Source organism: Eurosta solidaginis, chromosome 3, assembly GCF_040869045.1.
Source record: "Eurosta solidaginis isolate ZX-2024a chromosome 3, ASM4086904v1, whole genome shotgun sequence".
NCBI classification, from domain to species: domain Eukaryota; kingdom Metazoa; phylum Arthropoda; class Insecta; order Diptera; family Tephritidae; genus Eurosta; species Eurosta solidaginis.
Window position 1 is genome coordinate 3,634,207 of NC_090321.1, and position 13,884 is coordinate 3,648,090.

At 34.1% G+C, this 13,884-nt stretch overlaps 2 protein-coding genes across 4 annotated transcripts in view; one reads left to right on the top strand and one right to left on the bottom strand.

Moving 5' to 3' along the window:
- Positions 1-12,599, bottom strand: part of LOC137243127 (cilia- and flagella-associated protein 161) — an 85,590-nt gene extending 72,991 nt beyond the window's left edge. The window contains exon 1 of the mRNA XM_067770419.1: positions 12,528-12,599. The gene's annotated coding sequence lies outside the window, so the exon portion shown is untranslated. The remainder of the gene's footprint in view (positions 1-12,527) is intronic.
- Picot (putative inorganic phosphate cotransporter protein picot) overlaps positions 1-13,884 on the top strand; it is a 78,731-nt gene that overhangs the window by 51,658 nt on the left and 13,189 nt on the right. The window contains exon 1 of one of the 3 annotated variants that reach the window (XM_067770416.1): positions 12,599-13,195. The exons of the other annotated variants lie outside the window; for them this stretch is intronic. Within the exon in view, the coding sequence (XP_067626517.1) occupies positions 13,093-13,195 (103 nt within the window). The 5' untranslated portion in view covers positions 12,599-13,092. Of the gene's footprint in view, positions 1-12,598; positions 13,196-13,884 lie in introns of those variants that run through there. 3 annotated transcript variants of the gene reach the window in all.

The window sequence follows — 13,884 nt, forward strand, 5'->3', positions numbered from 1 at the left end:
TTTCGGTCAGTGTCAAACTAGCGTGGAACCCAGTGGAAACTGCGTGGAACATGCCTTTGATACTGAACGAAGTGCCAAAATTACCGGGGATGCTGTCGTGGAAAGCGACACAGGGAAACAGAAAAAGGAGCGCAATATCAGATATGGGTTGCTGTGATGGTAAATTTTTTTGAACGAATTTAGTATGAAAATGTAGTGCACCTATATGGGACATACAGAAAATTATACAAAAGTCTTGAATTGGGGTATCTGAGGCCGCGTAGTTAATCCAGCATTAGGAATACAAACACGGGTGCTAAGTTTTTCTACCCGCTCAAAAGTTCTCTGCTAAAAACAGTTTGAAACCGAGGTCGACTGCAATAACCCGTCCAAAAATGTGGAAAGAGAAATGAAAAGACGCGTTTTGTCCTGTTTTCAATAGTCCAAAGAGAAAAAGTATTCGAATTATTGGAAACGAGGAAAAAATGCGTCTATTAATACCTCCCCCGACGATTTTGGTCGTGTTTTAGCAATCGTCCCCCGTAATAAAGTATCACAATTTGTTAATTAAAATTGTCCAAAACATATGGATTGTAAAGAGAGATGTATTTAATTGCTCGTTTGAAAGTAAATAAGGATATTTCTTTGTAATTTTACATTAAAAATTTTACCGAGTTTTCGTTAGCAGCTACTAAACTTTACTTGGACCTAAGAAGTACAACAGTGCCAAATAGCATCCACAAAAAAAACGAACAAGAACAAGCATTTTATCAGGTGAGCGTGGCTGTGTATGTGTGTGCTGCTACATATCCTACTTGTAGACCTGTACTATGGATGTTACAACCGCAAGACGGCTTTATAAAAAAAATTCCAAACGAGTAATGACAAAGAGAGGGGAACCCGTAGACATAAGCAGCGAAAATATGGAGATAGAAATGGGAGAGTTATAATTTTTTAACTTCATTCAATACAAGACTACAGAATAATTGTCGAAAACTGGACAAAATAAATACAGCAAAATCACCCCTGTACCTATTTTACTTAAAATTCACTAATTTTAATGCTGCTAATAATTTCAAATTCAATTACGAAATGTTTGGGAAAAAAATTTGAAACAACTCGACATCACGACGGACAAGGTGACATCTGTTTCGATTATGCCTTGTAAATCTCTTCAAAGCCTTTTCTCACGGGAGTAAGATTTGATTTTTCGAAGTTATATAACTACTCAAATATTTTGTGAAATTTTCACTAATACAAACTAGTAGTTTTTTGGATCTCTTCTTTAAGGTAATGTCGACTGCTGAATGGAATATCACGCTCTTTCGGCTATCAGTTCGAAAATACCCGAACTCAAATTAATTTTCAAAAACGTTCTATCTAACCTAAAAATGTATTAGACTTGTGCTCAGATAGGGTGTTTTTGAAAGAAATTCTGAAATAAGTCGCTTTTCAAAAGTTTTCGGAGATAGGGCTTTTTTCAGGGACGGAAAATAATTATTTTTTTTTTCGGAGTCGAAAAAGTCCTGGTAAGAAATTGTCCTAGGTGAAAATATTTGAGTTCCCAGGTATCACTGTAGCAATATCATGTCGAATCATGCATCCTTTTTATTTTTCGAACTTTTTCCATAAAAGTCCACATATAAAAGTAAAATCTGTATTTTTATTTTTTTAGTCCGATAGAACTAGTTAAACTCGGACTTTTAAAAATAAAAGTCCGGAAATAAAAGTTTGTTTAACGCATTGACGCAAATGCGTATTTCTATATTAATTCATTTATTGAATTTAAACTCTTAAAGCTAACAATTGGAACTTAAACGCTGATACTTCACACAGCAAATATATATAAAATGGAAAGATAACTAATTCCACAATGGAACGAAAATTTTATGAGATGAAATTTGAATAGTGAATTTGAAGGATATACTTCGGGATTTTGATCCGTCTTGCGGCCGCGCAAGACCCAATCTCGCGCAAGAGTGGGGATGACCGCGCAAGGGTTAGATTAAGTTAAAGGGAGTACCGCAGTGCAAGTGCTACCTCGGTTGCTTTTATATAGACAGATATAACTTACAATTTTGGGATAATACTTCCTTTGCTTTTCTCCTGGAGTTGGATGTAGCGTAGATGATGATGGTTGTACTCGCGCCGGAGTTGATGATCCGATACAAATTTTATAAAAAGGTATATGATGCTGGTTGCTGGTAGGTGTTCAGTGTTCCACGTAAACAAGAGAGCGAGTTAATGCATTGCACTTATATTTATAGCATAGATTAGTGATGGAAAGCAATTCCAACACTGTTGACTGGAAGCACTGGATGGCAACTCCAGTCTACTCTACTGCCAGGGTTGTATGAACGCAAGTCATAACTAGTGAAGTGAATGCAAGTCACTTAGATAAGTGATCGCAGGTCACAGGTGGGGTTAGGTGAAAAAGTTCAATTAAGGACAGGAATATCATTTGCTATTTAAGTGAGCACAACTCACTTAAACAAAGTTAAATCCGGACTTTTATTTTTTAAGGCCAAAAAAAGTCCGGCTTGATAACAAATAAACGGTTTATCCGAACTAAAAAAAAATTTTGTTTCGAATAAGCCGTTTCTTTGTTATCAACTTATCGACTTTTAAAAATAAAGTCCGGGTTTAACTAGTTCTTTAGGACTAAAAAAATAAAAATTATATTATAAAAGGAATAACAGTTTCGGCCCCTGCTTTTTTTTAAATAAATTCTGAAATAGGGCGACTCAGCAGTAAGTGGTGAATTGCCTAGCAGCGGTTTGGCACGATCCACTCACATCCGTTCCCCCGGTTTAAACATATTTTTGCAGAATATCTCACAACCAAGTTTTTCGCACTGTCGCTTTATTAGTTTATCTTTTCTCAAAATTCTTTGCTTATATTTTTGTAATTCACATTTCGCCAGACTTTAAGTGAGTTTGTTTTATTTATAAGCAATATAAAAAAGAATTTATGAACTCTTGCGAAAGCCAAGCAAATAAAATTTCGAGCATACACACATACATATACAGTAGTATAATTGTATGATTTCATTTGTAATTCGATGTATTTAAATTTTTTTTTTTTTACATTTTTTATGACTTTCATTTATTGGTTTATTATTACATATTCACATATTCAGATACCATCGTTCTTCTTGATTTGTATATATTTTGTTGATTTTTTTCCATATACATACATACATATGTACATACATGTAGTTAACATAACGTCTCGTGACTTGGAATGAAACAAAATTAAGTGGTACAGTTGTGCACGTTTTCGCTAAGAATTTATTAAATATATTACTTGCACGTTCACACAAGCGTTTTTAGTTCAAAGTTCAAATTGTGCGGCATCTGAATCATTTTCTGTAAGTTTTGCACATTAATTAAATTCAATTCAAGGAAGTCTGGAAAACGTGATTGCGAAAGTGACTAATTGAGTTATTGTAAAAATTGTCTTTAATTGCTGTACTTAATCAAAGGTCGTAAAATGTGAAATATGAAGAAATGGAAACTTTTTAAAATTAATAAATTTTTATCATTTTCTTTTTTTAAATATTATACTTACATACATAAAATTAATATAAGCACGAATTTTATTTTTAAATATTTTGCAAGTTTTTACAAAGTGTTTGCAATTTTTTATACCTTTCATGAATATGAAATGGTATATTAACTTTGGTCCGATGTTTGTAACGTTGAGAAATATAGAAGATAGACTCACCATTAAGTATACCGAATTGATCAGGGCGACGAACTGAGTTGATATAGCCATGTCCGTCTGTCCGTCCGTCCGTCTGTCCGTCCGTCTGTCTGTTGGAACGCAAACTAGTCCTTCAAATTTTGAGATATCTCAATGAAATTTGGCACAAGGATGTATTTTTGTATTATATTAGACCTTTGTCGTATCCGGTAGGATCGGACCACTATAACATATATCTCCCATACAACCGATCGTTCAGATAAGACAATTTTGTTCATTCCTGCCGCAATTTGGAAAGTATAAACATTAAACTCGGTGATATATATTCTAATATATCATAGAAGGTATCCTGAAAAAATCACTTCGTTCGGAGCTATATATAGTATATATCCCATACAACCGATCGTTCAGATAGAAAGATTTTTGGCCATTTCTTTCTTAGTTTCCAATATAAAAACGTGAAACTTGGTGATATATATCTCATAGAAGATTTCCTGTAAAAATCATTTCGATCGTAGCTATATATAATATATATCCCATACAACCGATCTTTCAGATAAGGGGGTTTTTTGCCATTTTTTAATTTATATTTATCTTAAAAATCGTTTAGGTATGTACATCTATTCACTATATATTTCTTATCTTATACATGCGATTATTTAGAGATTACGAATGGGATAAGATTATTGGTCAGACCCATTCATGAAAGATATGAAGTCTGAAGACAGTCCCGTCCTTACTTATTTTTTTTTTTTTTTTTTAATTTGCTTAATTAATTATGGAAATCTACCATGTCATTTGCCTTGCTGCAAGACTAATTGCGCGCTTTCTCAATATTTAATTATTTTTATAATTCGATGTTATCGTACCTGACAAATTTCAACGCAATGTCAATTGACCAACAACAATTTCTCGAAATTGCATTTCCGTCAATACAATCTTTTGTGGTTTTATTAAAATGACGCAAGTTGTCTTCAGGGAACTGTAAATAGGAACACGCATTTGTCTTTAATTGTAAGTATACAATTTGCTATTTTCGTTTTGTTATTAAAAACTGTATTATCATTTAATCAGGTCGTAAATTGCATTAATTGTGTTAAATGCGAGTTGAATGACTTATTTTATTACCATGGACTCTGGAATTATTTTAAGAAAATTTTATATTTACAACGTTTAGTGTATGCACTTAAGCTTTGTTGTGATCTTTTCATTAAGTCTTTAAAAAAATTAATTTTACTTAAAAGCTCTTACAATAATTTTTTATCATTATCATTGTTATGATAAATTTTTTCTTAATTGAAAAAATTTTTAAATTAGAATAGAAGGAAGAAACAATTTAGACAACTGCCAAAGCTTCATCGGCAACGTTTAGGCGCCGCTGCTATACCCTTCCAGCCATCACAGCGGTTTTTTGTTTGTCTTCATTAATCCTACTTCTATTCTGGTTCGTGCCAATTGATATTCACAACACAGCGACATCTGTTGCAGAATGGATGTGAAAATTGGACCTGTTTGATGGCAATGCTGACATAGTGTCATATTTTATTGACACTTTTTTCCCCGTGCTCTGGGATTTATTAACAATTTTTTGTTGTTATATCGGCCTACTGATTTGTAAGAACGCGGGTTCGAATCGAGCTCGAGAAAAAATTTATTATACCAATAATAATGATAAAAAATTATTGTTAGGCCTTGAGCTTGATTCGAACCCGCGTTCTTACAAATCAGTAGGCCGATATAACAACAAAAAATTGTTAAAAGTTCTTACTTTCACATAACTTAGTACCAAGTGTCGCTTTTTTCTCTCACAAGCCCATGCCCATGCTTGGTTTTCACTTGGTCAAATTTGGCTACAGACTTAGCCATGACAACGACAAATGCGTTTCACGTCGGTTTTGACTACAAAGAGCAATTAAATCGACCAACAAGTGAGATATTATGGAAAGAGTCTCAGAAGCCAAATAAACAGATTTTAAGATTTTTATTTTTTGCTTTCTATAGGCTTTTACATTCTTAATTACTTCTTAATTGTCCAACAAGGCACGCCAGTCGCTTCATCGCTCTGTTAACTGGCGCCGATTGGTCACACCAAGAGAATTTAAATTGTTTTCCACCTGGTCCTTCCAACGAAGTGGGGGCCGTGCGTGTACCAACTCTGGCTAAGAATGGCGGAATATGGGGAGATTGACACGTTCTTTCCGTTCAAGTCACGTTTTGCCTAATATCTCTATGCGATCTGTGACATACCAACATGTTGACAAATATTCCAATGAAATTAATTATTGGATGCATTTCGAAAAGTATTGATTTTATTTTTTTCGTTTTTAAATGCAAATATGATTCCTCTAATTGCCCAATTCACACAAAATGAAACTTGCTCAAATTTATATAAACACATAAATTTGTATGTTTGGGTATACAACTTTTACATTTCTTTTATATAAATAAATTACAAAATACTTAAAAATAGGCTTATTTAATTATTTGTGCACGCAGATAAAAATAAACGAAAGGCAGAAACGTTCTATTAGACTGATCAAGGTAAAAGAACAAAAAGACATGCGAAACACCAGCAATAAAGGATGTCGCAATGAATATGAAGAGATTAGATAAAAAACCTTCGTAAATTGCATATGACCCTAAAATAGAAAATGCGCTCATTCAGTGGCATTATTCAAAAGTGGCAAAAATGAAAAGCAAACACAATTTAGAATTAAAATAAATACATGATAAAACGACTATACAAGAGATAAATCCATTTTCACCGTACAAAATTGTGCAAACATATACACAAATATACATATTAGACTGGGTCGAATTATTAACCGATATCGCGCCATCGATCTTTCGATAGGATTTGGGCTCAGGAAAAAAGTTCCACTACGCATACCCAAAAAAATAATCTTCGAGCCTGCGCAATTTGATTTTTTTGACTTTTTTCAACATTTATTTTTAAGGTTTCTTTCATGACCTACTAAACAATTTTCATTTGATTATAAAATTTTCATGTATATATTTTTTTTTTTTTTTTTTTGAAAAACTGTTATCGACAACATTTTTAGCGGACTTTTTTAGGTCGGAAAGGGTATTCATATGAAAATTTTTTTAGTAGGTCATGAAAAAACCTTAAAAATTAAAGTCGAAAAATAGTCAAAAAAAAAAAAAAATGAAATTTCGCAGGCTCGAAAATACTTTTTTTGGGTATGCGTAGTGGAACTTTTTTTCCTGAGCCCAAATCCTATCGAAAAATCGATGGCGCGATATCGGTTAACTTAGGTCCATACAAATCGACCCACCCTAATACTTATACATATATACTTAGTAGCCTGTAGGACCACAAATCTTGTCCCGAACTCACTTGCGGGTATTAGATTTTATTTCTAGCGCAGGTGATTCATATTCTCCTCCAAAAAATAGTTACAGTAAGTGTTACAGAAGCAATAAGGGAGCTTCAACTAAATTACTTATTGCTACTTGATAACGGAACAAAATAGGAACTTGTTCTACAAAGCGTGGTATTTTAGCAAGGAATATAAAAAAAAACTGTTATCCCTTCATTAAAAACTAGAGTTGGGTCGTTTCGTTCTGAACTTGTTCAATTAACCGGGTCTCTCAACTGAACAAGTGAACTAGATCGTCGATTTCGGTTCTATTTGTTCTTTTAGTTCGTTTTATCTAATGTTATTATTTCTCTCTTCTTGTTCGCGAACATTGTAAATTCATACATACATACGTAGAAATTCACAGTGAGCACGAATGTCGATGATGACACTTATGCGATATGTGTATGTATTTATGAAAAATATCTTTTGTAAGAAACTAATTACACCTATCCCCCGATTTACACGGAAGATCGGTTCCAGACAAAACCGTGTAAAGTGAAAAAACTACCCAATTCAGTCATTTATTTAAATAAAACAAAACTAAAACATCTTAATGAAGGTTCACGAAAAGATAATTCAATCGAGAACTTACCAGTTCAAACCAAAAAAACTCGCAATAATAGTAAAAATTATGGCTTTTTTTTTCAAATTTTCATCAAACGATTTTCCTTCCACATGAACTTCATATGTACTCTGCGTTTGGTTATGTACATACATATTCACAATAAGGGGAATCCCTCAATATTGCAATCAGTGTTGCCAAGGGGACTCAGAAAGGTATTTAATGATTTGTGAATCTTCGGAGTTTTTCAAATTTTGCTGATTTATGAACCGTGTAAAAGCGAAATCGTGTAAAACAAGTACCGTGTAAATCGGGGGATAGGTGTATTACATTTATTAAACTTGAAAAGTTCATATTTACAATTTGTGCCTGTACTCTTTCAACTTCCTTGATCTTCCGAAATTTGTAACTTTTTTGAAGTTAATTATACATGAATATATTAACTTATTTATTCATAACACATTTACATAAATATACCTACACAAAGCATTGCTGCATACACACCCCCATCTATACCTACCAGAGACAATTTTAAGATATTGTTCAATCAATCTTTGTCTGCACTTGTTGACTTTTTTCGTGTGTGTGAGCAGCAGTGGACAAATTTGTTTGAAAAAAAGAAACTAATGAACAAAAAGAACAACTTGTTCGTTCATCAGAAAAAGAGCGAATGAACCGAATCTCTGAAATGAACGAAAAAGCGCAACTCCATTAAGAACTCGATTATTTATTATACTAATTTCACACAGACGGCTTATTGAATAATAAAGGCAATTTTCTACATTAAGACGCTTATTGAGCTCAATCTTCCCTACAAAATTCGAATCTATTATTATTTAATTAGTAGCTAATCGAATGCCTAATGAAGTCAAAAGCACAATGCAACTCTGTTGGCAGCGTTCCGCTTCCGTTTCTTAGTTTTCAAAGCAAATGTCATTGTCTACATGGCGGAACGATACAACGTGGCCGCATCGAACAATTGATTTTAACCTTTTTTATTTGATTTGATACATCAACTACCGGCGCAGTACGATTTTGACATTTGTCCATCGAATTTACAAGTACATGGAATTTTTTTTGTTTGTAGGTATGTCAACATGCTCCCACCTTGTATCGTTCCGCCATGATTGTCTGTCTCATCCTTCATACTAATCGAGCAGTTACTTCTGTGTGAAAGCACAAAATTTACGATTTCATTAGCAGGTGAAATGAGATCATTAAGTTTCTGTGTGAAAACAGTATTACTTAGAGAAATGTCACTTTAAATGCTACTGGGTACTTAACTTAATAAGAAAGAATTGCAAATAAATTTATTTTATTTGCGTATTTTTGTCACCAGCGCTATTTTCGACTTGTTATTATCGTAAGTGAGACATAAATAAATTTTCTCTCAGATGCATATCAATTTATTTGCAATTTCGAATATAATTAATAAAAATATATTTGAAAATTTCAGATTCTTTCAAGTTGTTTAAATTTTCAAATACGTGTGACAATACACTTCAAATTTAAAATGTCCGAATTCAAATTTATGGTTTTTAAAATCAGGTGCAGAGCTTTCGAAACTGAATTTAGAATTTTCGAAATCAGATTTTGAGTTTTCGAAATCAATTTCTAAAACATTGAATATCAACCTTTTGAATTTTTGAAATCGAGTTCATAACTTTTGAAAATGAATCTCTGATATCGAATTCGGGGTTTTCGAAATCCAATCACAGCTTCCGAGATTGAACTTAAAACTTTCAAAATCAAATTCAGAATTTGAAATCGTGTACAGAAGTGTCGAAATAGATTTCGTGTTGCACGCATTAAAGTGTTGAAAAAAGCTGGTGGGGAAAACGTTATCTGCCTTGATCTTCCCAATTGGCGTCAGCTATCACTAAGGCTTGGTTTTTCAGTGTGAGTTTAAACTCCAGTTAAAGTTGACTAGAGTTTAACCTTGCGACTCTTTTCGATAACATCAAATTTTGCTGCTCATCTCAGCTTAAGCGGCCGAAGTGGCTGGGTTAAACGTTTAAACTCGCACTGAAAAACCAGACCTAAGACGAAAAGAAAAAAAACTTTTGTGCTAACGATCCTCTAGGCGGCTAACGCCAATTTATTGTGTTGCAGTTAGTGGGATGATGGCTATAGAGAAGGGAAGACATTTGCTGAACAACGCTCCATTAGAATAGCGCTCTATTTTCTTCACGGTTTGGGGTTTGTCTAAAATCTCCAGGCTCAGTACTACACACATATTTATTAGAATGAAGTTATATATATCAGCGAATCACTTTTTTCAAAATCAATCAAATTTTCTTTAGCCTGGTTTCAGTGTTGGGCATTGCATACTTCAAAAATAAAGTTGAGCTATGAAAGTGAAATCTGAGGTCAGAACTCACGGATGTACACATGTGATGGTTAGTCATTCAATCTTATGATTAAGCGGGTAAACCCCGATTCATTGGAGTACACAGAACAGGCAATCGTGGATACATACAAGTTGTACCAAGAGAGTCATTCCTCTTAGTATAAAATTAACGAGCTTTAGAACAGCTGGAAGCTATTGCAAAACTGCTGGGTTTTTAGAGTAAATAACCTTGCACATTGCTACGATAAATATGGGTTACATAATCCGTTCGGCAGCCATATTCATCAGCGCCTGGACGATTGGGGTTCATGTGTCAGAATTGGAATTGGTACAGAACTCCGCATATCGGAGTGCTGGCCAGAAGAGAATCGGATCTGCTCCTCGAATGAAAAAACGGAGCTGTTTTGGTGACATAAGGGCAGCAAGCAATAAAAGCACTTACACCGTTAGAAAGTCATGTGTTAGCCCCGTCAAACGCTTTAAATAAAAAACCTTACAAGTAATAACGCAGAAAAACTCACTCAATTACCAGAACAGTAGGGGCAAAACATAAATCAGACACACTCAACGTGGAAATGCAAAAGAGGAGAAACACAACAAAAAAATATAACGAAAAGCCAAAACCGGCAAAATCCCTACACGAAGATATAAAATATTGCAAATAGATATATCCAAATAAATAAACTTTGGCCGATTGTTCTGCCTTTAAAGTCCCGTCACATAAGCAGTTTTTCATATAGATGCGTTTAACTCAACTTATGCATTATGATTAGATTGCACGTATTTTTAAGGGGAACGGCATATTGAGCTACACTGGCGCCATCTCACATGAAAAAGTAGCCAACTTTCAACTTTTGTTGCAAGCAAAGCATAAGAAGAGGAATTTGACATTTGCCTTGGCTAAGGGTACTTTCACAATTTGCAGGGGAAATTATTTGTCCCACTCGTTGGTAACCAATGCAATATTTTTCGTAGTTAAAAACTGCAATATAAGAAATGAATACGACACAGAATATGTTAGCGAGTATTTTTGTTGTATAAAATGTGCTTCGCGAAATTTTGTATGTGAATGAACAAAGCGAAATAATTTTCAAATGCCTAGTCTGAAGTTGCTTCATATTGTTACGTATATTAGCAAAACTAAGGGGTGCTGCTATCTCTAGGTCGGTGCTAAGCAGTGACGTGACTTCACATCAATAATTCAATCATTATGTATCTACATAAACGAAACAATAATTGCGTCTACACATATGTACCATGCACGTATACGAGCAGCGGAGAGTCAATGCACAAACACATGCATATATCTGAGATACTCCTGAAAGTATGCAATGAGAGAAGCTATATAATCGTGCAATTGTAGTTACAGCTGAGAAGTTTGAGAGCTGATGGCAACTAGTAGATTCTGGAAGCGCCTACAAGATGCGAACGTTGAAATCAGAGAGTATAAAAGGCAGCAAATCTAGAGGCGCTGGAATTCAGTTTGAGTTGAGCTATCAAGCAGTTATTGATTAAGCAAGCAATCTGGCGGGCAATAGTAGAGTTTCATTTGAACTATCAATCAGTTTGGTTGTTAAGCAAGCTAGTTGCAAAGTATAAGTGTTATTGTGAAGTACTTTAATAAAGGCCATTTTTCCATTATTCAATATTGGAGTTATTTATTCAACAGTTTAGCGATACGAACTTAGCAAAAGGGCTAATAAGAGGATTTGCAGTAAATTCGTTACAATATTTACAAACGCAATATCTTGCGTGATTGTGGCGATCATTGTAAATCTTATACTATTTTCACACAGACGGCTTATTGAATAATAAAGGGAATTTTCTACATTAAGACGCTTATTGAGCTCAATCTTCCCTACAAAATTCGAATCAATTATTATTTCATTAGTAGCTAATCGAATGCCTAATGAAGTCAAAAGCACAATGCAACTCTGTTGGCAGCGTTCCGCTTCCGTTTCCGCTTCTTAGTTTTTGGTGTGGTCAGTGCTTAGAAATGTCATTTGTCAAAGCAAATGTCATTGTCTGCATGGCGGAACGGTACAAGGTGGCCGCATCGAACAGCTGATTATAACCTTTTTTATTTGATTTGATACATCAACTACCGGCGCAGTACGATTTTGACATTTGTCCATCGAATTTACAAGTACATGGAATTTTTTTGTTTGTAGGTATGTCACCATGCTTTCACCTTGTATCGTTCCGCCATGATTGTCTGTCTCATCCTTCATACTAATCGAGCAGTTACTTCTGTGTGAAAGCAAAAAATTTACGATTTCATTAGCAGGTGAAATGAGATCATTAAGTTTCTGTGTGAAAACAGTATTAGTAAACAATGGTGGCGATGTTACTGGCATGCAAAGGATTGCGTTGAACGCGTTTATATGAAAAACTTTATTGTGTCTCAACCATTAGTAAATGTGCGCGGAAGTTAATGCAGGGAGCAAACAAAGTTCTTTTTACAAATATACATCCATACATACATACATATAAAATATTTACAACAAAAAAAAATTGTGCGCACATATGTATGTACATGTCTACTCACGTTACAACAACAAAAAATTGAAAAGAACGAATATGTAAGCGACAGCCAGACAAGAAAAAGAGCTCAAATTGAACGCCTGCAATTCAGTAGCAACAAAAGCGCGAATCCAAATGGTTGAGAATTTGGCGGTGAAAAACAAAGATAAATAAATTTAATATTTTCAAGTCAAGTCTTGATTTATAAACAACAAAGCAAAATAAAATAAAAAATTTACCTAAAACTGAAAACTTAAAGATATGTGTAACGCGCAGCGCAAAAGTAGTCGGTAGAACATGAAATGGTTTAAACGTGTGCGAAAAAAGTGTTAAATTCAAAAACACTCGAAAAAACTATAAAAAAAAAAAAAGAAAACCCGAAAACAAATACGCTTCCACTTTATTTTTGGATCGCGAATACTAAAAACGCGAAAAAGGCATTTTAATACATTTTTTTTGCTGCAAACACGCACAAAAGCGACTCATTGGCGACAGCAAAAAAAGCGCCAACAGCGAACTTGCAACATATTTTCACGCACCCACTTCACTTTTTAACAGCGCCAGCAATTGCCATCAGCGTAAAAGCAAAAATGTTGATATCATCAGAGCAGTGTAATCGTTCACGTGGCGCCCATGTCCTTGTCTGGGATCAGTCACGTTTGAATGACATTTTCGAGGATACAAAACCCCAACGTATGTACTGAGCTTGAAATCATTTGTGTGTGGGTGTGTATGTGTGTGTATGTATTTGAAAAAGATATACACACACCGGCACACATTTCTTCAGTTAGTACATAAATTATATTTGTAAGCATTTTGGTTCAAACTAATTAGCCGACGGAAGCCTGATGGCAATTTATTGGCTGTGTCTTATTGTTTATTGAACTTAATTCTGTTCATATTTCAATCAGTTGGGGGTGATCCAAGAAGTTTACTAACCTTGTGTGCCCGACCGTAGATTTTAACAGATTCAAGTAGACAAGTGATATAGCACCTTTTTACATTATTTTAATTAGAAAATTTTGGTAATTTTTTTTCTAAAAAAATTGCACTGAAACAGCCAATGATTAAGTAGCTTAAATTTAAATAAGAGCATTTAAACGATTGCCAGGAGGAGTAGGAAAGCCAGTTTGCCAAAGTTTCAAACCCCAAAAAGGGTGCAGAATACGTAGAACGATTTCAAAACTAAAAATCTGAACTCGATAAAATCAAACGAAAACGATATTTCAGACCATGCCTGATCATTTCTAGTAGCTTTCAGTTTACTCATTTGAGAACCGCTTATTCATATTGGCGCAAAAACCCATAACTTATTACAAAAATATATTACACATATTTTCTTTATTCATTTTCGCTTTATCTGATAATTGATAAGAATACGC